Here is a 25,270-nt window from a genome sequence, read left to right on the forward strand (position 1 = left end):
TGCTGTGAGGGTCATTGATAGGGATCGGCCTGTTGCATGAGGAACACGGCTTAAAGCCCGGGGAACGCTCCAGGGCGAAGTCCCAGTTGGGACTCTAACCACTAAACTAAGAACTAAAATGTACTTAAAATGCTAACTAAGTACCTACAAACTAAACAGAAAGGGAATAACAACGGGCTGTTAAGAACTGCTAACACTCTTGCTATGCAAGACAAGGCACTCTGACCAACCCTCATGAGTGGTAAGAAGGAACTGAGAGGGCATACGGACGCATGAGCGGCACTTAAGGGGGCGCCACAGCCGACTCTATGGAGACCAGCACGTGGGCATGCACACACGTAGAATGGAATCAACATGAGCAAGCACTCGAAGAAGAGGTCAACACCAGATGAGAGGAGGGACAGCAAGGGGAGAGGAGAGAGGTAAGTGAGGTCAGCTACAGCAAGTACATGGAGAGTTCGAATAACCAAGGAGGTACATTGTAAACTGGATCCTGAAATGAATGGGCAGTGTGTGAAGATGTGTATGGACAGCTAAGGAGGCCCCCAGTGGTCTCCATAGAGAATACATTCCTGAGATAAATTCAGTAAACACAAAAATCTTCATTATTTAAAGAGGACATTTCTTAGGGATTTTAGACACAGAATATGACCAGCCTTAAAAGGGGAACTGCAAAAGATTAAAAGCATTAAAGAAGCTGCTAGCAATGTCCTGTCAGTAAGAGGGACATTTGGTCCATAACAATGCACCCCAAAGAGGAAATTCTCTTCAGCTTTCTGCAGTGTTGGATGTTTAAGTACTTCTTTAACTATGGACACCATTAGGGACGTGTTTAAACGTCCTGTTATCCATCTACAGAATATAGAATCAAATTCAGGGTCTTGGTCCTTGTCTTCAAGGAGTTTAATGGGCTGAGTCCAGCATATCTAAAAGAAAACCTGAAGCTCTGGGATGAAGACAGGTCAACCCACTCCATTCCTCAGGCCCAATGGAACTTTCAACTGTAAAGATGAAGCTTATTTGTGCAGGTAACAGATTTTTCTCATGGGCTGGTCCAAGACTGTGGAATGAACTCCAATGAGAACTAAGGGCCATTGCAAACCACAGCATCTTCCACTCCAAGTGCCAAGAGCACTTTTCTGACCAGCCTTCTCTAACAAACACAGCAGCGCACACAGTGGGAGAAAAAATCCTACCAAAAGAAAACATTGCAATGAGCACACAACTCCCCTCCGACCTGTTGCCACAGAAGAACAAAGCACACGTAACAGATGTTGTTTGTCATGTCACTTAATGCATGACTGGAAGGCGCTAAGACACTACAGTTTTGAGGAAAATATAAGAAGTAGAATAGACCCAAACTGAACTGAATCCTTCTGGCATCCTTGTCCCTCTACATTATCTCTTCTGCTCTCGTGGCTTCAATTACTATCTCTTTGCTGTGCTGATGAATCCATGGTATCTCCCCACCCACTCCAGCCTCATCTCTCTTATTGTCTCTCTAATATCCCACTCCCAAGGCAAAATTAACATGGTGAAAACTGAACTCACCTTTCTCCACAAAACTTCCTCTTGTTCACCCTTCTCTAGCACGGTTAACAATTTCACCCAGATTCACCATCACTGTGTCATTTTCAGCTCCTTTCTGCCCCAGCTATACAGCTGCCAAATCCTGTTGCTTTTCCTATATGATGTCTCCAAATTCCATCCTTCCCCTCCCCATGACTAGAGCTAAAATCTTTATCCAAGCTCTGGTTGTCACTTGCCTCCACTGCTACAACCTCCTCCTCTCTGGTCTCTCCAAATCTCACCTCTCCGTCTGCCAAACATTCTACCTTGAAAAATCTCTGCTGCCTGTTACGCCCTCTCTTTAAATCCATCCACTGGATCCCTCCTGCCTTCTGTATCAAGTTTAAGGCTCTTCATCCTCCCCTTCAAAGGCCTAAATAATTTAGCTTAGCTCTGTGCACTCCTCTCTGTTTCCCCTTTGCCGTGCAAAGACATCTCTCTCCCACTTTCTCTTATGCCTGGAACTCCCTTTCCATTCTAGTGCAACAGATATCCACTCTCTCCTCTCTCCCACTTCCTTTTTGGGAAGGCTAGCAATGTTTATCAACCACCCAAAGTGCTGTTATTTATTTTGGAAAGACTGCCACCCCCCTCCTGCTTACTGCTCCTGTTTATACAAGGATCACATTAGCTCTTTTTTGCCACAACATTGCACTGTAAGCTCATATTCAATTGCTTGTCCATTATGACCCCTAATCCTTTTCAGAGTCACTGCTTTCTAGGATACAGCACCCCATTTTGCAGGTGTGGCCTGCACTCTTAATTTCTAGATGTACAACCTTGTATTTGGCTGTATTAAAATTAATTTTGTTTGCATGGGGCCAGCTTACCGAGAGATCAATTACCTTTCTGCTCCCCACTGACACCAGCCAGCAATGCATAAAAGATGTGGTAATTCCGCTCTCCCAGGTTCTGGTGCACAACTCGATTCTGAAATGAGCACAAGAGGACAGCAGATAGCAAATGAAATCCACATTAGAATTAGAATTCATGGTAGTGAAGAACATTGAGAGGGCAAGGCCCTCAGGGAATCTCTAAGGCCAGTGCAAGCAAAGCAGTAACTGGGGCCTTGAGGGTATTACCACCCAAATCAATCTCACATCAAAACGTGCTCTTGTTGCTACTGCGCGTGTGCAAATTTCTCTGAACTCAACTATTAAACATGAGTAAGGTGTGTGCAGGAACTGACGTCTCAGTGAGGTCCTTGCCCTTAGCCCTTACCTCAACTGAGTGTTCGACCTTCCTAAGTACACTTACTCAGTGCAGGGGTTCTGCAATAATGTGTGAGATTAGAGCTCTGGTTGACAGGAGCAAAGTGCCCAGGAAGTCCCTCTCATCCAGATCCCAGGCTCTTTTGTCCATATCATGGAACCCAGCCTTTATTTATAATAATAATATATGGAGATATACCTATCTCCTAGAACTGGAAGGGACCCTGAAAGGTCATTGAGTCCAGCCCCCTGCCTTCACTAGCAGGACCAAGTACTGATTTTGCCCCAGATCCCTAAGTGGCCCTCTCAAGGACTGAACTCACAACCCTGGGTTTAGCAGACCAATGCTCAAACCACTGAGGGCAGGTCTACACTAACCCCCCAATTCGAACTAAGGTACGCAACTTCAGCTACGTGAATAACGTAGCTGAAGTTCGAAGTACCTTAGTTCGAACTTACCTCGGTCCAGACGCGGCAGGCAGGCTCCCCCGTCGACTTCGCGTACTCCTCTCGCCGAGCTGGAGTACCGCAGTCGACGGCGAGCACTTCCGGGTTCGACTTATCGCGTCCAGACAAGACGCGATAAGTCGAACCCAGAAGTTCGATTTGCTTGCCGCCGAACTACCGGGTAAGTGTAGACCTACCCTGAGCTATCCCTCCCCACAATCACTAAATGACATATAGGTGGGGGTGTACAAAAAGGAGGGCAAATTTACAGAAGGGCACATTTTGACATATAGGGAGACCTCAGCAAAATGTATATAGCCAGAGGTGCCATTTAAGGAGGGCAGGGGAGCATCTCTTCCCCCGCACTCCCGAGTTTCATAGCATAGCGGAATGCAAACAGGAAAGTGAACCACTTCTCCATGCTCTCGCCAGAGGAGCCAGAAGCCCTTAGCTATGGTCTGAGAAGTTGCTGCAGGGCTGTCCCAGAGGAGCTGGACAAGCAGCTCCCCCCACCCTGGCTCAGGTTTCCTCGGCTGTCAGCTCTGTGCTCTGTGGAGAGCTGACACCACCACCCCTGCAGCCCCAGGATCAGAGGGGCACTCAAAGCAATTCATATGGGTAAACAGCTCCTTGTTACCCATCTGATAGGATGAGAGCCAGGAGAGAACAGTTTCTGGATAGCCTTGGCCCAGAGAAGGGACCTGATGAGTGCTGATCTCCTTAAGTCTCTCCACAAAGCTGATCAATGTTATTTTCAGTGTAACAGTCAGTGCTGCCCTTATACAAGTCAGCTGCGCCTGATGGAAATCAGAGGAAGTTATGGTACATACCTCTACTTCTCAATCAGCAAATAAAAATGTTTTCTTTCTTGAATTAGCCTATGTACCCCTGGGACTTTTTTTAAACAATTCCTGGAGGGCTCTTAATCCTACCAGGTTGTTACAGCCTTGGAACAGGTCTCTTTACTAACTTCCTTAATATACGAGTATGCCCTTGAAGTGACAAGGGCAAATTTTCTTAGTATTATTTAAGACATATAGGGTTATATATTATATTTTCATTAAGAAATGGTTAAGAATCATCCAGTTGGGCCACTGCAGATACAGACTCAGGAAATCTATATCACATTATAGAATTGAACAGTTTCCAGAGGCTAAAACAGGCTTTTAGATCAGTCATTTGTAAATGCAAGTTCAATTTTTAAATTCATTTTTATGTTTAATCTTTACATTTTTAGTAGCTTGAACTGAAGTGTGTTTTCATTTGTGCTGGAGAAATATCAAATGCATTGTATAAACAGATTACAATGTTTAAGACTTTATAATTACTGAGTAACTTAATAGGAAAAGAAAACACATTGCTTTTGAGAAAAGGTGATAATATTTTTATCTGCTGAAAATACACCTTCAGGTGTCTTAGAGCTGATAGGAAACCCGAGTTGGCCCATCTATTGTAATATTTTCTTTTCAATTATCACTTTAAACGCTTTTCATCTTTCCTTTTTTAAGCTAGTGCCAAAACGAATTTGTTCTGTAATTTATTAGTTATTCTATGTTTTAGAATGATTGAGGGGAACAACTGCTTTAGACTGCATCGCTTTTTAATGAGAAATCAAATATACAAATTAAGAGTGCACATTTTCTTGCTTATAATTTTTTAGAAGGTAATATAAATGAAAATAAAAGAGTATGTGGATATTTCAGGGTGATTGGTGTGAAGCTGTAAGGACAATGATATTGAGCAAATACTCTGCATGAATTTTATTTAAAGTTGTTAGTTCTTGTATTAAGGTTCCAAAACTTATATAGGAAAGTAAATGCAAAGTAATGCACATTGGAAAACATAATCCCACTATGCATACAAAATGATGGGCTCTAAATTAGCTGTTACCACTCAAGAAAAAGATCTTGGAGTTATCATGGATAGTTCTCTAAAAACATCCGTTCAATGTGCGGCGGCAATCAAAAAGGCTAAAAGAATGTTAGGAACCATTAGGAAAGAGAGACAGATAAGACAGAAAATATCATAATGCCTCTATATAAATCCATGGTAGCCCAGACCTTGAATACTGCATGCAGATGTGGTCACCCCATCTCAAAAACAATATATTGCAATTGGAAATGGTACAGGGAAGGGCAACAAAAATGATTAGGGGTATGGAACAGCTTCTGTATGAGGTGAGATTAAAAAGACTGGGACTTTTCACCTTGGAAAGAGATGACTAAGGGGGGATATGACAGAGGTCTATAAAATCTTGACTGGTGTGGAGTAAGTGAATAAGGAAATGTTATTCACATAACACAAAAACTAGGGGTGACCCAATGAAATTAATAGGCAGTAGGTTTAAAACAATAGGAAGTACTACTTCACACACTGCACAGTCAACCTCTAGGGTTCAAAAAAGAACTAGATAAGTTCATGGAGGACAGGTGCATCAATGGCTCTTTAGCCAGAATGGTCAGAGATGCAACAACATGCTCTGAGTTTCCCAAGCCTGTTTGCCAGCAGCTGGGAGTGGACAACAGGGGATGGATCACTTGATGATAGTGTGTTCTTTTCATTCCCTCTGAAGCACCCATTGGCCACTGTCAGAAGACAGGATACAGGGCTAGATGGACCATTGGTCTGACCCTATATGGCTGTTCTTATGATACCTCAAGGTTTGGGATTGTGAATATCTTGCTGTATTATCTCTTTATTGTTCTAAACGTACATATAAAAACTTAATATATGGCTTTAATTGTTGTTTGTATATATTTTGTCTTTCTTTATATAGGAATTAGACACAGTGCTTCTGTCAGCTAATTTCTAAGTTATCTGCAAAAAAAAAAAACCCTAGAGTTTTCAGGTGCCTAAGTAGCCCCTGGAATCACAGTTAAACTTGCCCCCGCTACCAAAATTTGAAATGGTGGCCCTAAATATAGCCCCAGATTTCACCACTGGTTCCAAAAAGGACACATTTTGATAGTTAATGGAAGCCTATCAAGAGTTGCCCACCCTTTGGTTTTCACCTCTGCCCAAGGAGGGCTCTTATTGAGGAATACTGGTACAAATATAGCCCTTAATCCTAGAAAATCTTCACTACGGGAGTTTTTAATCCCCCAGACAGTACCACTGAACTGGACTTCCTGCATGAATGAAAACTGATGACATGGCAAATAACTGACAAGATGAGGCCCTTGAGTAATTATCACTTGACTTAGGAAAATGTACTGTAGTGTGGCTAACAAACAAAACTCACTACCAGTTCCCAATTTTAGAAAGGCACTGAGTACATTACAGGGAAAGAACAAAATATTTAACATACTGTTTTTAAAATGTGTTTCATTTTTAATGCTGATCTCCTTCACAGAATACATCCCAGACACCACCAAAAAGCCACATATAGGGGAAAAGTTATTCAAAATATTTCCATGTACAATGCATTCAGAAATATTCATTTTTAAAAATAGCATAATGACTTTGAGCTGTACAGTCATCTTCCTTACCTTGCTGGTTTGATCACCTCACTGCTCCCTTTGAATCCCTTTGCAGGTTCCCCATCTCCTGTTGTATCAGATTTAAACAATATGTCTTCTCCTTCAAGGTGCTAAATCTGCCCCTCTGCTTATCTACCCTTGCTGAAATTTGTTGATTTGAACAGACATCCATTTTGTTCTTCCTTTCTCCTGATCTCAGTATAACTGTCAGCTCCCTGGGGTACAGACTGTCCATTACAGTATGTATGGAAAGTACCAAACCATATTATGGGCATTACCACAAACAATAAGTTGAGATACTTTTATTTTTTACATTTATATTGGACATTACTTATGATAAAGTTTTCCTGACTAACTTATTATGAAAGAGAAGTAGTGATGTCAGTTCAAATTGGGTTCTATTTTGCATTTACAATGGGGGTTCAAACTCCTTTTTGTTGTTGTTTTTTAAAGACAAAACAGTGTATCCACCCCAAATTTTGAGCATATGATCTCTGAGAAAACTTGAATTTTCTGAGGATTTAAAAAAAAAGCTGTTAATTAGTTTAAGTACTAATCAGTTAAAAATTGGTTTTAAAGAAAGAAACTCATGAAAACAAGTATCTCTAAAGAATCTCACGGTTTTTCAGGCACCATTAATTTGAAAACTACAGACTGTATAAAATCACAAACGTGTACCTAGTAAGAATATCAGGGTCTCCTTAGAATTATATTATTTGTTAATTAACAAAAGAAATTAGCATCATTTATCATAACAAGCTTTCTGTGCTGCATTTAGCCAATGGAGAAAATGTTGTAACGTCCATTCTCTAGTGCAGTATGCAGATGCCTTGTTGAACAGTTTAGGAGAAGAATACAACGTGCCTTTTGCCATAGCCCACCTGTAACATCCCCTACAGCTGAAGCAGAGCATTAATATGGAGCACAGGGAACATGTTTTGCATGTCACAGTCATTCATGTTACACTGAAGAAGATTTTCAACAAAGGAATGGCTACTTTGATGAATACAAGGATTTCTGTGAGATCAGTTTTCCCCAAATATGAGCACGTGCCTAAGAACATAAGTACAGCCATACGGTGTCAGACCAATGGTCTATCTAGCCCAGTATCCTGTCTTCTGGCACAGGCCAAAGCTTCAGAGGGAATGAACAGAACAGGCAATCATCAACAGGGGAGGGATAGCTCAGTGGTTTGAGCATTGGCCTGCTAAATGTGAGTTCAATCTTTGAGGGGGCCATTTGGGGATCTGGGGCAAAAATCTGTCTGGGGATTGGTCATGCTTTGAGCAGGGGGTTGGACTAGATGACCTCTTGAGGTTCCTTCCAACCCTGATATTCTGTGATGCATCCTGTTGCCCATTCCCAGCTTCTGGCAAACAGAGGCTACAGATGCCCAGAGCATGGTGAACTTATCTAGTTCTTTTTTGAACTCTGTTATAGTTTTGACCTTCACAACATCCTCTGGCAAGGAGTTCCACAGGTTGACTGTGCGTTGTGTGAAGAAATACTTATTTTGTTTGATTTAAACCTCCTGCCTATTAATTTAATCGGGTGACTCCTGGTTCTTGTGTTATGTGAAGGTGTAAATAACATTTCCATCGTCATTTTTTCCAAACCAGTCAACCTTTTATAAACCACTATCATATCTCCTCTAAATCATCTCTTTTCCAAGCTGAAAAGTCCCAGTCTTATTAATCTCTCCTCATATAAAAGCTGTTCCATACCCCTAATCATTTCTGTTGCTCTTCTTACCTTTGCCAATTCTAATATGTCTTTTTTGAGATGGGGCAACCAGAACTGGATGCAGTATTTAAGGTATGGGCTTACCATGAATTTATATAGTGGCATTTTGATATTTATTGTCTTATTAGCTATCCCTTCCCTACTGGTTCCTAACATTGTTAGCTTTTTGGACTGCTGCTACACATTTTGCAGATGTTTTCAGGGAACTATCCACAATGACTCTAAGATCTCTTTCTTGAGTGGTAATAGCTAATTTAGACCCCATCATTGTACATGTATAGTTGAAAGTATGTTTTCCAGAGTGCATTACTTTGCATTTATCAACACTGAATTTCATCTGCCATTTTGTTGCTCAGTCACTCAGTTTTGTGAGATCCCTTTGTAACTCTTTGCAGTCAGCTTTGGACTTAACTATCTTGAGTAATTTTGTATCATCTGCAAATTTTGCCACCTCACTGTTTATCCCTTTTTCCAGATCAGTTATGACTGTGTTGTACAGCACTGGTCCCAGTACAGACCCCTGGGTGACACCACTATTTACCTCTCTCCATTCTGAAAACTGACCATTTATTCCTACTCTTTGTTTCCTATCTTTTAACCAGTTACTGATTCATAAGAGGACCTTCCCTCTTATCCCATGACAGCTTACTTTGCTTAAGAGCCTTTGATGAGGGACCTTGTCAAAGGCTTTCTGAACCCCTAAGTACACTATATCCAATGGATCACCCATGTCCACGTTTGATGACTTCCCCTGCCCCCCAAATAATTGAAATTGGTTGGTAAGGCCTGATTTCCCTTTACAAAACTATGGAGAAAGGATGAGAAGGGGTCAAGGTTCTTTGGGATAGAGGTGAGGGTGGAATTTGTAGAAGGAGGTACTGAAAGGCTGGCATTCCTGTTGGGGCAAAGTTTAAGGTTGTGGAGCATTGTAGATGTGTATTAAGGCCATGCTAGTGATGAGTTGGGTCTCTCCCAGGATGGGGGACTAGAGGACATGTGCTGTTGGTTGCCTTACCTTTTAATTTCCTTTTTGTTGGGACTGTGTATTAGGCAGGTTACATATAAGCCATCCTTAACTGACCCACAGCATAATGTTTTAGTGCAATAAATAATGCAACAGCACAAATGTGTTCCATGTACTTTCCTAACTTCAAAGGGTATTTAAACAAGGACCATTGGCAACTGAATCTCCCTGGCTAAGTACACCCATCAAAATGTGCCCTTTGAAAAGCTAGTAGTGACTATATTAGTCAAAACATGCCTTCCTTACTCTGGGATGAAAAACAAGGGGCAAAAAGGTAGGGGAGGGTCTTGCCATACCTACCAAAATAGGCAACCATAGATCACTCGACCAGATGGTGGACACATTTTGACATGGCGCCATTTCGGAGAACCTACTGGTAGAGTCTGCACACGCTTGGAAGGAATGAGCCTCATAGCAGCAGCAGCTGCTCCTGGTCTAACTACAGTAAAGTGCCTAATCCACACGCCCTCCAAAATCACAGTCACTGCAGCGTACAGATTATTTAGGAAGAGGGTAAAATCCCTTTAAGGAAATGGCACTGAAGGAACCGGAGCCACTAAATGCCATGGCCTGACCTCACGGCCCCCAGGCTGCAAGGTTAGCCAGGCAACAAGGGAAGAGTTTGAAAGGCCCTTTCTCTGAAGCAGAGCATTAAAACAAAGCTCTCCAGGAACAAACATCCTTCCTCCTGTGTCATTGGTACTCATTTGGAATGACCGGAAAGAGAACATTATCAACAATATCCTGGAGATGTGATGCCTTCACTGCAGTGACTGGACACAGAGTTAGCACCGTCTAACCGAGAAGGGGCAGCCCTGCTTGGACACTGCCTCAGGGGGGAGAGAGGGAATGGAGGGGCTCACAAGACTGAGGGAGGGTGGGGAGATGCACCCCCAGAAACAAACTACTCACCTTCTCCAATAAATCTGAGCTTCAGGTTAAGGGGGAAAACAGCATTCAAGTGACCTCACAATCTGATTTTCCGGTGACTGCCAAAGAATTTCCAAGCGCCATGAGAATTAATCCAGTGCCGATGTAGCGTAGACACTTACTACAGTGTTGGATGGGGTTCTTCTGTCACTGTAGTACATCCACCTCTCCGAAAGGTGTTAGCTTGGTCAACTGACGAACTCTTCCATACATAGTGCTGTCTACACTGGGGCTTATGTCAACAACTATGTCTCCCAGGGAATTTTTCACACCCCTACGCAACTTAGCTAGGTCAACCTATGTTTTATATGTAGACCAGGCCTCAGGCTATAGGAAAGAGGCACTGAATGGCCATGAGCATTACTTTCAGAACAAGAGATTTAAGAGAGCGAGTGGAAGCGAGGTCAGGCCCAGCACAGGGCCTGGGGCAGGGCAGAGTACCCCAGGAGAGGCAGAGGTCAAGCCCAGGGTATCCAGTGAGGTTCACAGAAGCTAGAGCTTCATAGTTTTTAAGGCCAGAAGTGACGCATTATAATAATCTAGCCTGACCTCCTACATAACACAGGCCAGAAAACTTCCCTAGTGATTTTTGCCCCAACTTCTATTTGAGATGGAGGAGCCTTTACCTGCAGAAAGTGGGAGAGGAGAGAAGAGCAGAGGAGAGGCTGAGCTGTCACTCTGTCCCAATTGTTTTTTCTTTTCTTTTTTGAAAACAGCACCAGCAACTGCATTGGACAAGGGAGAATTACTTTCAATGGTCCTAAGCACCTGCTGCTCCCCTGGAAGTTAGTGGGATTTGCAGTGCTCAGCATCTTTGAAAATCAAGTCACTTATTTAGGTCTCTTACCTTTAGGCACCCAAGGTTGGCCTTGGGCAAGTCACTCAAGCCAAAATTTCCCCCACAATAAGTCACTAACTTGGCTGCCACCTGACTCTGTGGGCCAGATCCTCCAGTCTGTCAGGGCCTCTGTGCGCCATGTACGCTGCACAAAGTGCTTTAAAGCAGCCAGAGATGGCCTGTGGAGCACTCACCACGTAAAATAACTCTCTGCTGATGTCCAGCTGCCTTCTACCCCAGCTGCCCACTCCCAAACCCAGTGTGAAGGGAAAGGGGAGGGGACGTGTCAAAGCCACTCCAGCAGTGGGGATTGCGCAGGAGCAGACCTCGACTCTGCTCAATCCTCCCCCAGCATATCTTAGGGTTGCCCCTGTGCACTAGCACCGGGCAGCTCTTCTATTAGGGAGCTGCAACTGGCTCCCTACAGCTGCCATTGTTCCTTATATCTGAGTGCAACTGGGACACGGAGGATAATGTCTTCTTAACTCCCAGCCTGGGCTTGGCTTTTGACCGCAGCTCCCAAGAGAACATACACAAAAGGGAACAATCCTTTGTTGTTTTCCAAGGGAGCAGCATGAACTAAATGATATAACAGGCCTGCTCTTACAAACTTCTATGGATTAAAGTATTCATGATATTTTGGGATAGGAACCTAAACTTGGTTCCCATCTCATGCATAGATATTAAGGGATCTATAGATGCAGGGAAGGATAAAGTAGTGCAAACTCCTCAGGGCTCACAGAGTAGACATGGCCTTACCTGTTCTAAGTAAGATACAAAGAAAATCACACCATTACAGGGAAATTTGCCCACCCATTTTCAGCCTCCACAGGCTCCTCCCCTCTTTGATGTGTGTGTTGGAGCAGGAAGGGGCAGAGGCGGCAAGAGGAAAGGATACAATCGGTGACTCGCCCTCCCTGGATATGTCCATGATGGGAGAAGTGCAGCTGGATGAACTTGCCAAAGCGGCTGGAGTTGTTGTTATAAACTGTCTTGGCGTTTCCGAAGGCCTCCAGGATAGGGCTGGGGAAGGAAGACAATCGTGGACCTGAACAGCAGCACCAACACCAGTGTGACTCAGGCAGGATTAGCTTTGCAGCAGGTGCATTCTGCCATCTCAGTATTACATTCACCATAACACAGACTGGAGAAAACTGCAGGTAAAATAAGCGAGGCAGAGCTGGAGGGGAGAGGCTGGCGGTGTTGGCAAGAGGCAGCTATAACACACTACTAAATAGGTGTTAAACACTGGGATCGGGATTAGTTAAATCAGACTCAGGTTCATGCGGGCAATCAGCACTAGCACTGTTTGGGCCCATCTCACATTCAAAACAAGTCACCCTCCTGGCTATGCCTTTATTGCTGTTGGAAGCCAGAGGAGCCAGGACAATAATTTGTTAATAGGATGCACAATACAACACTATGCAGGAGAGGTAAACTGGGCTCTTGTTGCCCAAGATTTTCAGAAAGGTCACCAAAGTTTGGGGCAAACCCCTGTTTTAAGAAAACTGCCCTGGGATCTTTAATGTCCATTCAGCATGGAAAAGCCTCAGTTGTTAAGGTTTCAGGCTGAAGATCCACACACACCAACCTGCAGGGACTCAGGTGGACTAGTGCAGGGGTGGACAAACTACGGCCCATGGGCTGCATCCGGCCCATTGGACCTTTTAATCTGGCCCTCGAGCTCCTGGCGGGGAGCTGGGTTGGGAGCTTTCCCTGCTCTGGTGCTCCAGCCGGGGAGCAGGGTTGGGGGCTTGCCTTGCTCCGCGTGTGCAGCAGGTCCGCAGGGCTCCCAGAAACAGGAGCAGCCAGGGGACTCCGCTCGCTGCCCCCGCCCCAAGCGACGGCTCTGCAGCTCCCATTGGCCGGGAACCGCGGCCAATGGGAGCTGCAGGTGCGGTGCCTGTGGACAGGGCAGCATGCAGAGCAGCGTGGCCCTGCCTCCGGAGAGGGGACGGGCCACTGTTTCCAGGAGCCGCTTCAGGTAAGCGCCGCCCGGACCCTGCACCCCTAAGCCCCCCCCAACCCCGGGCCTCAACCCCCTGCCCCATCCCTGATCACCCTCCAAACCCTTTGATCCTAGCCCAGAGCACCCTCCTGCACCCCAAACCCCTCACCCCCAGCCCCACCTCAGAGTCTGCACCCCCAGCCAGAGCCTCACCCCCCCCATGCGCCCCAACCCCCTGCCCCAGCCGAGAGGCCCCTCCCGCCTTCCAAACCCCTCCATCCCAGCCCAGAGCACCCTCCTGCACTCCAAACCCCTCATCCCCAGCCCTACCCCACAGTCTGCACCCCCATCCGGAGCCCTCATCCCTCCCATGTGCCCCAATCCCCTGCCCCAGCCGAGAGTCCCCTCCCGCCTTCCAAACCCCTCCATCCCAGCCCAGAGCACCCTCCTGCACCCCAAACCCCTCATCCCCAGCCCTACCCCAGAGTCTGCACCCCCAGCCGGAGCCCTCAACCCCCCCATGCGCCCCAAACCCCTGCCCCAGCCGAGAGCCCCCTCCCGCCTTCCAAACCCCTCCATCCCAGCCCAGAGCACCCTCCTGCACCTCAAATCCCTCATCCCCAGCCCTACCCCAGAGCCTGCACCCCCAGCCGGAGCCCTCATCCCCCCCATGTGCCCCAATCCCCTGCCCCAGCTGGCCCTCCATACAATTTCCATATAGAGATGTGGCCCTCAGGCCAAAAAGTTTGCCCATCCCTGGATCTAGTGGGACTAGTCCCAACCCTTGTTCTCACACTACCCCTGTCTGCGGCCTTGGGCAAGCCACTTCTTTGCCACAACTTCCTCATCTGAAAATGGGACGGCATAACTACAACACCGTGAGGTGGAGAACGTTACATGTTTTCAAACAATCACGAAGCGAGAAATATATATGCTAAATTAATTTGCTTTGTACAGATCAATGACTGAGATGGCCATGCTGGAATATGAACCAGTGGTTCTAGAACATTTATGCTGTTATTTACAATTGGAATCGAGTCCCAATTATACTGAGTGCTTTCCAAGCATGGAGGAAAACATAGTCTCTAAGGTGCCACAAGTACTCCTATACTCCCTATGTATTTCAAACCTCATGCTGAGAGCACTATGCCAACTCAGGAAGAATATGCTCCCAACTGGATTCAAGGCTTAAACCTTCAGTCTGATCATGAAATAAAAAAAAACTTGTCTTGTTTTAAAAACCAGCTTTCCTGATCAGCCTCAGCTGGTTCAAACTGGCAAGACAATGTTGGGTTATAACTGCAGTGAGCTGCTTAGAGACTTTGATTCTTGCTCAGCAGAACAATATCAATTACACTTCAAGAGGAAAAAGCCAGTTTCATTCAAACAGGCAAATTGGGAGCAGGATTAGAAATATTCCATTTAATAGTTTAACCCAGTGGTTCTCAACCAGGGGTACATGTACCCTTGGGGTATGCAGAGGTCTTTCAGCAGGTACATCAACTCATCTAGATATTTGCCTAGTTTTACAACATGCTACATAGAAAGCACTAGTGAAGTCAGTACAAACTAAAATGTCATACAGACAATGACTTGTTTATACTGTTCTATATACTATACACTTAAATGTAAGTACAGTATTTATATTCCATGGTAAAAATGAAAAAGTAAGCAACTTTCAGTAATAGTGTGCTGTGACACACTTGTATTTTTATGTCTGATTTTGTAAGCAAGTACTTTTCAAGTGCAGTGAAACTTGGGGGTACACAAGACAAATCAGACTTCTCAAAGGGGTACAGAAGTCTGGAAAGGTTGAGAGCCAGTGGTTTAACCAATACAAAGATTAAAAGTCCACTGGGGAAAACAAAACACAAAGAAAAAGTCAAGGCCACATTGCAGGAATGCTCTGTAAAAGTTTATATTTAACACTAAAACTCATTGTGATTTTTAACAAAGAAAGGATTGCATTATCACTCTAAGAAATATTTTTTTGAATGTGTGGATGATGCCCATAGTCTCATCTGTGCAGTTTCAGAGACAAGCAGGTCCAGGATTATGAAAAAGTTAAAAAATAATTATGACCTACAATGTTATTTGAGATCAAATACTGCTGGAGTTTGCAGAAAACAGCAGGTTGTCTTGACTTTGGACAAGGTTAGCTATGTGAAGGGAGTGACACTGAAATGCAGGGAAAGCTTTACAGAATCTCAAGCCCTATCTTTATACTTTATCCTTCGAAAAACAGTCTTTAAACAAAGGCAAAAATGAAATTATTTGTACTGCAATAGCACCCAGACAGCCCATGGAGGACCAGGTTCCTCTGTGCTGGGAGCTGCACAAACACACCAGGAAGTTTGGTCCCTGCCCCAGACAGCTTACTATCTAAGTCCTGATCCTGCTAACACTTACACATGAGTAACTTTACACACAAGTAGTCCCACTGGTTCATCGACACCGCACATGCACAATATTACACACATACATATTTGCAGGATCAGGGTCTAATCTGAAACAAAATGGCCATGACAAACAGAAGGGGAAGGGGGGACATGGGTGAGGATAATAAGGTCACATGGTTACCACAGTTACATCGTGTAGGTTAACTACCAATTTGACAATTCCTGGTGGTTCTAAATAATCTGAATTTAAATAATAATAGTAATTAAATCAAATCAGCTCTCTCCAACTGCAGCAGCCCCAAGCGCTCACTGAAGAGCTGATTTCTAGCAGGGACTATGGGAGAAGTGGATCTGGAGGAAGGATTTGAAGGAGCAGAGGGGAGTGGCTATACAGTTTAGCTCAGTGAGGCATTCCATGCATAAGGGGCAGCATGGAAAAAGGTGCAGAGGCATTTGTGGGAGAATGAACAAATAGGCATTTAAGGCTGCCATTATTAGTGAAGCAGAGAGAATGGGGGAGGCAACACAGTGAGAGACAACCACAGATATGTATGTGGAACAGAGTTGTGAAGGGCCCTGACGGTGTTTGCATTTGATGCAGTGGAGAACAGGAACCCTGTGCAGGGCAGGAATTCAAAGGGGTGAGGGTGACAGAGTGACAGGCTAGAAGGATGATCTTAGATGCTTCATTTTGAAGGCACCAGAGATGGATGACAGGCAGGCCTGAGCAGAGAAGGCAGCAGTAGTAAAGACAGCAGATGAGAAGGGTCTGGAACCAGAGTTTTAGCTATATGGAGAGAAAGAAAAAATTGGATTTTGGAAATGTTGTAAAGGAAGCAGCTGCAGAATTTAGACATAGGCTGGATGTAAGAGGTAAAAAGAGCGCAGTCAAAGATGACTCCCAGATTACAGACCTGAATGGCAGAGAGGACAGTTGTATTGTCAACAGTGACAGAAAACAGCGGGAGTGAGGACGGTTTCAGAGGAAAGATCAGGAGTTTGGCTTTGGCCATATTAAAAAGTGGACAGTGAGAAGTATCCAGGAGAAGATGTCAGAGAAACAGACAGAGATATGGGACTGACTGAAGGAGACAGATCAGGAATGGAGAGGTAGATCTGTGACACATTAACTTAGAGATGAGAGCTGAAGCCATGGGAGCAGATGAGGTCACCCAGAGAGAAGGGTAAAGGGAGCAGAAAGGAGTAGGGCCAAGGACAGAGCACTGTGGGACCCCACGAACAGTGGGAGAGGGAAGGAAGAGGACCCACCGAAAGAGATGCTGAAGGTGCAGCCAGTGAAGTAGGAGGAGAACCAGGAGAGGACGGAGTCGCAAAAGCCAAGGGAGGACAAAATGTCACGAAGGAGGGTATGATCAACAGTGTCAAAAGGAGCAGAGAGATCGAGGAGGATGAAGATGGAGTAGAACCCCTGGGAAAATAAAATAAATATTAGAGAAAACATCAACAACCTGTTTTATGCACCTTTCAAAATCCTTCTAGCACTAGCTTTCTTTCACGGAGGAAGGATATCAGTTTAACAAAGAAGCATCTTCACATAAAAATCTCAAAACTTGCTGAAGTTTCAATAAACAAGTACAAATATTTTCATACATTTTCTCTGTCTTGGAAATCAAGTCTCCTGAAGAGACCAAGCAAGCAAGACGGAAATGTGAGAGATACGTTAACATTTCTAATGAAGAAGATAAAATAAGGGGACACGACAAACAAGAACACCACTGAAACTAAGAGAGTTTTCAGAGACTGGATTTCTGAGAAAAATACGAAGCATGAACTTTCACAAAAAGCAAGTAAACAAGATTACGATAACATTACACCACACAGGAGAGCCTTTAATATTATGAGCAAGTCTGAGCTGAAATGTAACAATAGCATTGCTGGCTTTCTGTATACATTAGCCCAGTTCCTCAGCCCCACTAAGGTCATTCGGTGCCACTGGAGTAGCATAAAAAGTGACCTTAAAGCGGTTTTCTGGGCGCTGCTGAGAATTCCCCAGCCCTGTAGGCCTCAGGCAGAGGGGGTATGACAGCCATTTGGAGGCTAGAGAGGGTAGAATAATAGAATCATAGAATATCAGGGTTGGAAGGGACCTCAGGAGGTCATCTAGTCCAACCCCCTGCTCAAAGCAGGACCAATCCCCAACTAAATCATCCCAGCCAGGGCTTTGTCAAGCCTGACCTTAAAAACCTCGAAGGAAGGAGATTCCACCACCTCCCTAGGTAATCCATTCCAGTGCTTCACCACACTCCTAGTGAAAAAGTTTTTCCTAATATCCAACCTAGACCTCCCCCACTGCAACTTGAGACCATTACTCCTTGTTCTGTCATCTGGTACCACTGAGACCAGTCTAGAGCCATCCTCTTTGGAACCCCCCTTCAGGTAGTTGAAAGCAGCTATCAAATCCTCCCTCATTCTTCTCTTCTGCAGACTAGGGTAGAGCTAGAATGCCTCACACAACACTGATGCTCAATCAGGAAAAGGGTCCCTAGAGGGCATTCTAGCTGGCACAGGTTAGAGAAGCCCGGTAACTGATTTAATTTGAGCTGGAGACTGGATCAGCTCCCAGCCAAGCCCCAGGATCACAGGAAGCACAAAAGTGACTTAGAACCACCTTTTCCTCTGTCCCCATCAATAGCAAAGATATGGGGAGACAGTTCACCACAGTAGAGGGGTCTGCATAGGTCTGTGGCAGATTCACCATATAGCATGGAGCTCAGGACAGCTGAGGACTGTTCCCATCATATCTTGTCTGGGGCTCGTTCTAACTGGCTACCAGGGAGAAGTAAAGGAACCACTAACAGGAGACTCAGATTTTTAAGGCCATAAGGGACCATTATGATAATTTAGTCTGACCTCCTGCATAATACAGGTCACAAAACCTCACCGAGGATTCCTGCACTGAACCCATTACTTCTGGTCAGGGCTGTCCCTGGGGTGGGGGGTAGGGGGACCAGGACAATCCCACCCCCACTCCACCCCTTCCCCCAAGCCCCCGCCCCGCCTCTTCCCACCCTGCCCCGTCTCTTTCCTGCTTCCGCCCCCTCCCCCAAGCGACACCAGGAGCTGGCGGGGCAGGCTGGGGTCGCTGCTACTGTTTCCCACCGGTTAGTGTGGACCTGACCCCCGCTGCCAGCGCCAGGTCCCCGGCTAACCGCCTGGGCCAGTCTGGCCCCGCGCACGCTAACCCCGCCCCCCCAGGCTGGCCTCGCACCCCCCGCACGACATGCACACAGAGCCATCCCTAGGGTACAGTGATCTGGGGCGGCCGCCACGGGGCCGCCCAAAGCGCGGGGCCCAGGGTGACCGCCCCGATTCGCCCTACCCTAGGGACAGCTCTGCTTCTGGTTGAGCTACAGTGTGTCTTTTAGAAAGAGATACCCAGGCTTGGTTTAAAGACCAAGTGATGGAGAATCTACCACACCCTGAATAAGTTGTTCCCGTCGTTAATAACCCTCCTTGTCAGAGATGTGTTCCTTATTTCTAATCTGACTTTGTCTAGCTCCACTTTCAGACACTAGATCTTGTTATGCATTTGTTGGCCACGTTAAAGCGCCCTCAGTCATCAGAAATCTTATAGGCCATGATCAAGTCACCTCTTAACCTTCTATTGGATAAACAAAACATATTAAGCCTTTCAGTACAAGGCAAATTTTCCAGATCTTGAATCATTCCTGTAGCTCTTCTCTGAGTCCTCTCAAATTTGTCAACATTCTTTTTAAAGTCTGCACACCACAACGGGACGTAATATCCAGTAACAGTCTCACCAATGCTGTAAACAGTGGTAATCATACTTCCCTACTCCTCGATATTCCTCTGCTTATACCTCCAAGGAGAATAGAGAGCTCCCACCTTGATCTCATGCAGTAGCATGGAACCCAGAGTGGGGAATCTAATGATTATATATTAGTCTTACTATTCATATTGCAATTTCTCCCAAAGGCCTAGGATGGATGCACATTATGCCAGGCACTGCACAAGTAACAAGAAACACTCCCTGTCCCAAACAGCTTACAATCTATTTAAAGACAAACAACAAGTATCTGTAACAAATTGAGGTCACAGAGGAAGCAAGAAGAGGGTAGCAGCAAAAGGGACAGAACATTACACAGACTCACTGCAGGCACAGTTAAAAGATTTAAAAGACAAACAGACTCAGGGTCTGAGTGATGTCAGTTATCCCTGCTAGCCACCTGCCCAGCCATTACCATTTGGCAATTTACCATAGGCCCCATGACAGAGGTGGGTCTGAGGACAGGGTACTAGTTTTACAGATTAGTTCGGGGGGGAGGGGAGGGTGTTTCATGCATAAGGGCAGGCATGGAAGAAAACAGTACTGAAGTGCCACAGGCCCACAGAACTACAAAGGGCTATTTGGGAAGCAGCCACTGTACTGGCCCTTTACAAGGGGCCTGGACTTCCAGGGTGTGTGTTTCTTACATTGTCCCTGCTTAATACCATCACTGTTTAGATGTGCCAATACCAGCTGCGAAGTTCCATTCTTTTCTATTCAGGTTCTTATACAGCGCTCATCACTGTGGTACCTGAATGTTCATGCTTCAGAGTTTGGCGCTCAGGTTTCAGCTGGCCACCTTCAGGGACAGGAAGGGATTCCTCCTCCCACCCCACCCCCATCACCAATGTAATCTGGCAGGTTTTTTAATCTCTTTCCTATGAACTATCAGGAGCAGCCATGGCTGGAGATGGGACACTGGATGGGGAGGGCCAGGGCTCTGAGGTGGCACCGAGCATTCTCCCTCAGGGGCTTAGCTGACTGGTTTTTGCTCACATGCACAGGATTTAACTGATTGCCATATGTGGGGTTGGGAAAGAATTTTCCCCCAGGTCAGATAAGCAATGAGCTTGGGGGGGGGGGGGGGAGATTCGCTTTACTTTGCGGCATGTCACTTGCCAGGATTATCTGTGTATAGCTCATTTAATCATTCCCCTGCCATTGCAGGGGCCTGGAGTGCTGGTGCATCTTGGTCCCTCCTATTCTCTGTGGGTCTCATTTCCATTGTTGGGTTTAGTGTGCGGGTGCTGGGTGATGGCTAGTGCTACACAGAAGGTCAGACTAGATGATCTAATGGTCAATTTTAGCCTCAAACTCTATGATTCTATCATTCTATGCCTTCCAGAAGTTAGTTGTTCAGTGAGGTGAAAGGGCTGTTGTGTGATAAAGGTCACGCAGCTGCCCCAGCCATACAGGGCCCTTCTTACCCCTGCAGACACTGTCCCTGACTGCTCACTGGTTGTCTCTCCCGTGAAGATGAACTGTACCTGCTTTCCAGGATGGCTTCCTCCACGTGAGTGCTCTTCTCAGATGCAGGGCCCCCTAGAGAGTTCTGGCTCATAGCTGACAGGAATTTGAGCAACAACTTGGTGCTCTCGGTCTTTCCAGCTCCACTTTCTCCGCTGTTAAGGAACAGACATGATACATTCACAAACCCAGAACAGAGCAAGTGACTGTCCCACCCAGGGAGAATGGAGAATAAGTGGGTAAGGAATGGTGTCCCTAGCCTCTGTTTGTCAGAGGGTGGAGATGGATGGCAGGAGAGAGATCATTGCCTGTTAGGTTCACTCCCTCTGGGGCACCTGGCACTGGTCACTGTCGGTAGACAGGATATTGGGCTGGATGGACCTTTGGTCTGACCCAGTATGGCCATTCTTATGTAAGTGGTCTGTAGGACCAAATGTGGGGCATCTCCACTACTGCAGGCGTAGGAGAGACAAGGGGTAGGAACACACGTGCCATCGCACACAGGATGGTGGGAGTGGGGAGTGTAATACAACCAGGGGGTTAGCTGTATGTTTAGTCTCTAACCTGATCAGAACACACTGGCTGTCATGACGCTTCCACAAGCAGCAGTAACACTCATTAGCAGTGGCAAAGATATGGGGCGGCAGCTCACCCAGGTGATGCCGTCTGTACAGGTCCATGGCAGTCACGCTGTACAGACCAGAGATGGGTTTGTATGGATTTACTGATGCCAAGATGGAACCAATGTTCGTCTGAGGGCGAAAACAAAATATAGTGAGAAAATCAAGTACCAGAAAAGACACCGACAAGCCAGGACGCTGGGATGATTAATGGTGGGAGTGGGTGAGCCTGAGAGAAGCCGCAGAGCCAAAGCCAATGGCCTCCCAATACAGGGAGGAGGAGAGGAAACAGACCCTGAGGGGAGGGGTGCTGCAAAGTCAGGGGTGGGGGGAGGAGGAGCTACAATTTTACTGCTCTGCAACAAAATATTTTTGTTTGGCTTGTAAAGCTTTTACTTAAAGTATTTCAAAATATGGGGCCAGATCCTCCCCTGAACGCACCTGCTTTGACTGCACTTGCTCCTGGCAAACGGAATCAAGACCAAAAGGTGATTTAGAACAACCTTTGCCACTCCCCCACCCTGATCCTGTGCTGAGTGAACATTACCTGGACCTGTCTAGCCCATAGAACAATAATGCCAGAGTGACACACCCTGTCCCCAATCCATGCAGATCAATAATAAAGCCCAAGCACAGCCATCCCTATCCCTGCATAACTCTTTGCCCTCTGTGCATTCCTCTTGCTCTTCCTGTATTGTGGTTTCTCATCTTGGGCTGCACGCCCCCAATTCCAAACATCCACATCTTCAGCTCAGGTGTAACCAATGAATTTCTCACAGTGCTGCTGGTGGTACTATATTTTGCCACCAGAGGACAGCATTCCACATCACTGCCAAACAACAAACTGCAGACACCAGGAGTTACGTAAACCCAAGAGCAATCCGTGGTTTCTCCCTGCTGCATGTAATATGTGACAGGTTTCAGAGTCGCAGCCCTGTTAGTCTGTATCCGCAAAAAGAACAGGAGTACTTGTGGCACCTTAGAGACTAACAAATTTATTTGAGCATAAGCTTTCGTGGGCTACAGCCCACTTCATCGGATGCATAGACTGGAACATATAGTGAGGAGATGGAGGCGACCGTGGTCCTGAGTGAGTAAGTCGGGGAGGAGAGGTAACATGACCGGTGCATCCACCGACAGCTCCAGTAGCATAGTGTACCAATGTTGTCGATGCCATGCTGGAGCTATCAGAATTACCTTTGCCCCCTCCCTGCGGACCTTGAGCAGGACCTTGTGCATGAGAGGGAACGGGGGAAAGGCGTAGAGCAGGCGACCTCTCCAGGGTAGCAGGAATGCGTCCGTGAGGGAGCCTGGGCTGCGACCCTGGAAGGAGCAGAACATTGGGCACTTCCTGTTGCGTCGGGTGGCGAACAGGTTGACCTGGGGAAACCCCCACCTTTGGAAAATGAGGTGTATGACATCCAGCCGGATGGACACCCGTGTGTGTGGAAGGACCTGCTGAGGCCGTCCGCCAGCGTGTTCTGAACTCCTGGTAGATAGGATGCTTCCAGGTGACTGGAGTGGGCTGTGCAGAACTCCCAGAGCCAGAGGGCCTCCGGGCATAGGGGAGAGGAACGGGCTCCACCCTGATTGTGGATGTAAAACACGGGGGTGGTGTTGTCCATTAGAACCACTGCGCACTGGCCTTGCAGTCGGGCCTGGAAGGCCTGGCAAGCAAGGAGCACCGCCCTCAGCTCCTTGATGTTGCTATGTAGGGAGAGCTCGTCCTGCGACCACAGGCCCTGTGTCTGGAGGTCCCCCAGATGCTACCCCCATCCCAGAGCCGACGCATCTGTAACCAGAGACAAGGAAGGCTAAGGGTTGTGGAAGGGGACTCCTCTGCACACCACTTGGGGGTTGAGCCCCCAGTGGAGGGACGTGAGGACCTGCCCTGGTACTGTGACCACTGAATTCAAGCTGTTGCGCCCCAGGCAGCAGGCTGATGGGAGCCGTGCCTGCAGCGGTCTGAGCCGGAGCCTGGCGTGCCGGGTCACGTAAGTGCAAGCAGCCATGTGGCCGAGGGGACTCGGGCACCCCTTGCTGTTGTGTGTGCGGGAGTGGGGAGTGTAATACAACCAGGGGGTTAGCTGTATGTTTAGTCTCTAACCTGATCAGAACACACTGGCTGTCGTGACGCTTCCACAAGCAGCAGTAACACTCATTAGCAGTGGCAAAGATATGGGGCGGCAGCTCACCCAGGTGATGCCGTCTGTACAGGTCCATGGCAGTCGCACTGTACAGACCAGAGATGGGTTTGTATGGATTTACTTCCACAAGCTTTGAATTATGTCCATGATGGCTCGGAATAGGGTCTCTGGCAGAAGAGCTCGCGCCTGAACCGAGTCTAACACTGCCCCAATGAATTCTATTCTCTGGGTCGGTTCCAAGGTCGACTTCCCCAAGTTGAGGAGGAGACCCAGCCGCTCGAACGTGCACCCGACCAAGCGGATTTGGGACTGCACCTGTGCCCTGGTGCAGCCCCTGAGCAGCCAGTCGATGAGGTAGGGTATACCTGCACCTGCTGGTGACAGAGGAAAGCAGCCACGACCAACATGCACTTGGTGAACACCCGGGAGGCTGTTGAGAGGCCAAATGGTAGGGCAGGGAATTGGTAATACTTGTGGTTGACCACAAAGCATAGGAAGCGCAGGTGTGCGGGGCAAATCGCTATATGGAAGTATACGTCTTTCATGTCAAGGGCGGCATACGAGTCTCCTGGATCCAGGGAAGGGATAATGGTGCCCAGGGAGACCATGCGGAACTTTCAACTTTACCATGAACTTGTTGAGTCTGCACAGATTTAAATTGGGTCTGAGACCCCCTTTGGCCTTTGGGATTAGGAAGTATCAGGAGTAGAATCCCTTGCCCCTCATCTCCTCAGGAACCTCCTCCACTGCTCCCATGGCGAGGAGCGCCTGCACCTCCTGGATAAGGAGGTGCTCGTGAGGGGTCCCTGAAGAGGGACGGGGAAGGGAGGTGGGAAGGAGGGTAGGAGCAGAACTGAAGAGAGTATTCCTCTTCCACCATGCGGCAGACTCAGTGGTCTGAGGTTATTTGGGACCAAGCACAGAAGAAGTGGCGATACTGGAGGACAATGTATATGCCACCGAGTACATAGTGTACAGTGAGGCCTGAAAAGAGGTCCATGCCACTGCCTTGCCCTCCTCCACTATGGCTCCAAACTCCTCCCTGGACTCAGTTGGCACAAGCTCCTTGAACTTGAGCATCGAGTTCCAGGAGTTGAAGTTATACCGGCTCAGAATTGCCTGCTGGTTGGCAATCCTGAGCTGGAGCCCCCCCGTGGAGTACACTTTACATCTGAACAAGTCCAGGCGTTTGGCCACCTTGGACTTGGGCGCTGGGGCTTAGGGTTAGAGGGCAGAGAAAGAGGCACTGGGTTTTCACTGGAGTTTCTTTAACTCTCTGCTCCTGGGGGAATTTGTGTGTGTGTCCATATTGTTAGAGGCATCCTTGCTGACAGGTATTTTGAAATAAATTACCAAAATAATTGTAACTGGCGTGATTATGTAGTATTATTTTAACAAATAAAATTAGCAGAATTTTAAAATATTGTGCATAGAATTTTTGATTTTTTGGTGCAGAATGCCCCCGGGAGTAATAGCAGTGCTGTCACTTCCCCAGCATGTTGTGTTTATCTATGTGTCTGATAATTTTGTTCCTTACTAAAGTTTCAACCAATCTGCCTGGTACAGAAGTTAGGCTTACTGGCCTGTAATTGCCAGGATTGCCTCTGGAGCCTTTTTTAAAAATCCGGCATTATATTAGT

General features: G+C 46.7%; 1 protein-coding gene across 1 annotated transcript in view; it reads right to left on the minus strand.

Annotated features, from left to right (window-relative positions):
• LOC135885744 (unconventional myosin-X-like) overlaps window positions 1-25,270 on the minus strand; it is a 208,624-nt gene that overhangs the window by 163,672 nt on the left and 19,682 nt on the right. The window contains exons 4-8 of the mRNA XM_065413650.1: window positions 21,428-21,615; window positions 20,884-21,018; window positions 12,140-12,264; window positions 10,386-10,399; window positions 2,415-2,499 (exon numbers count right to left, since the gene is read on the minus strand). Of these exons, the coding sequence (XP_065269722.1) occupies window positions 2,415-2,499; window positions 10,386-10,399; window positions 12,140-12,264; window positions 20,884-21,018; window positions 21,428-21,615 (547 nt within the window). The remainder of the gene's footprint in view (window positions 1-2,414; window positions 2,500-10,385; window positions 10,400-12,139; window positions 12,265-20,883; window positions 21,019-21,427; window positions 21,616-25,270) is intronic.

Source organism: Emys orbicularis, chromosome 11, assembly GCF_028017835.1.
Source record: "Emys orbicularis isolate rEmyOrb1 chromosome 11, rEmyOrb1.hap1, whole genome shotgun sequence".
Taxonomy (NCBI): Eukaryota; Metazoa; Chordata; order Testudines; family Emydidae; genus Emys; species Emys orbicularis.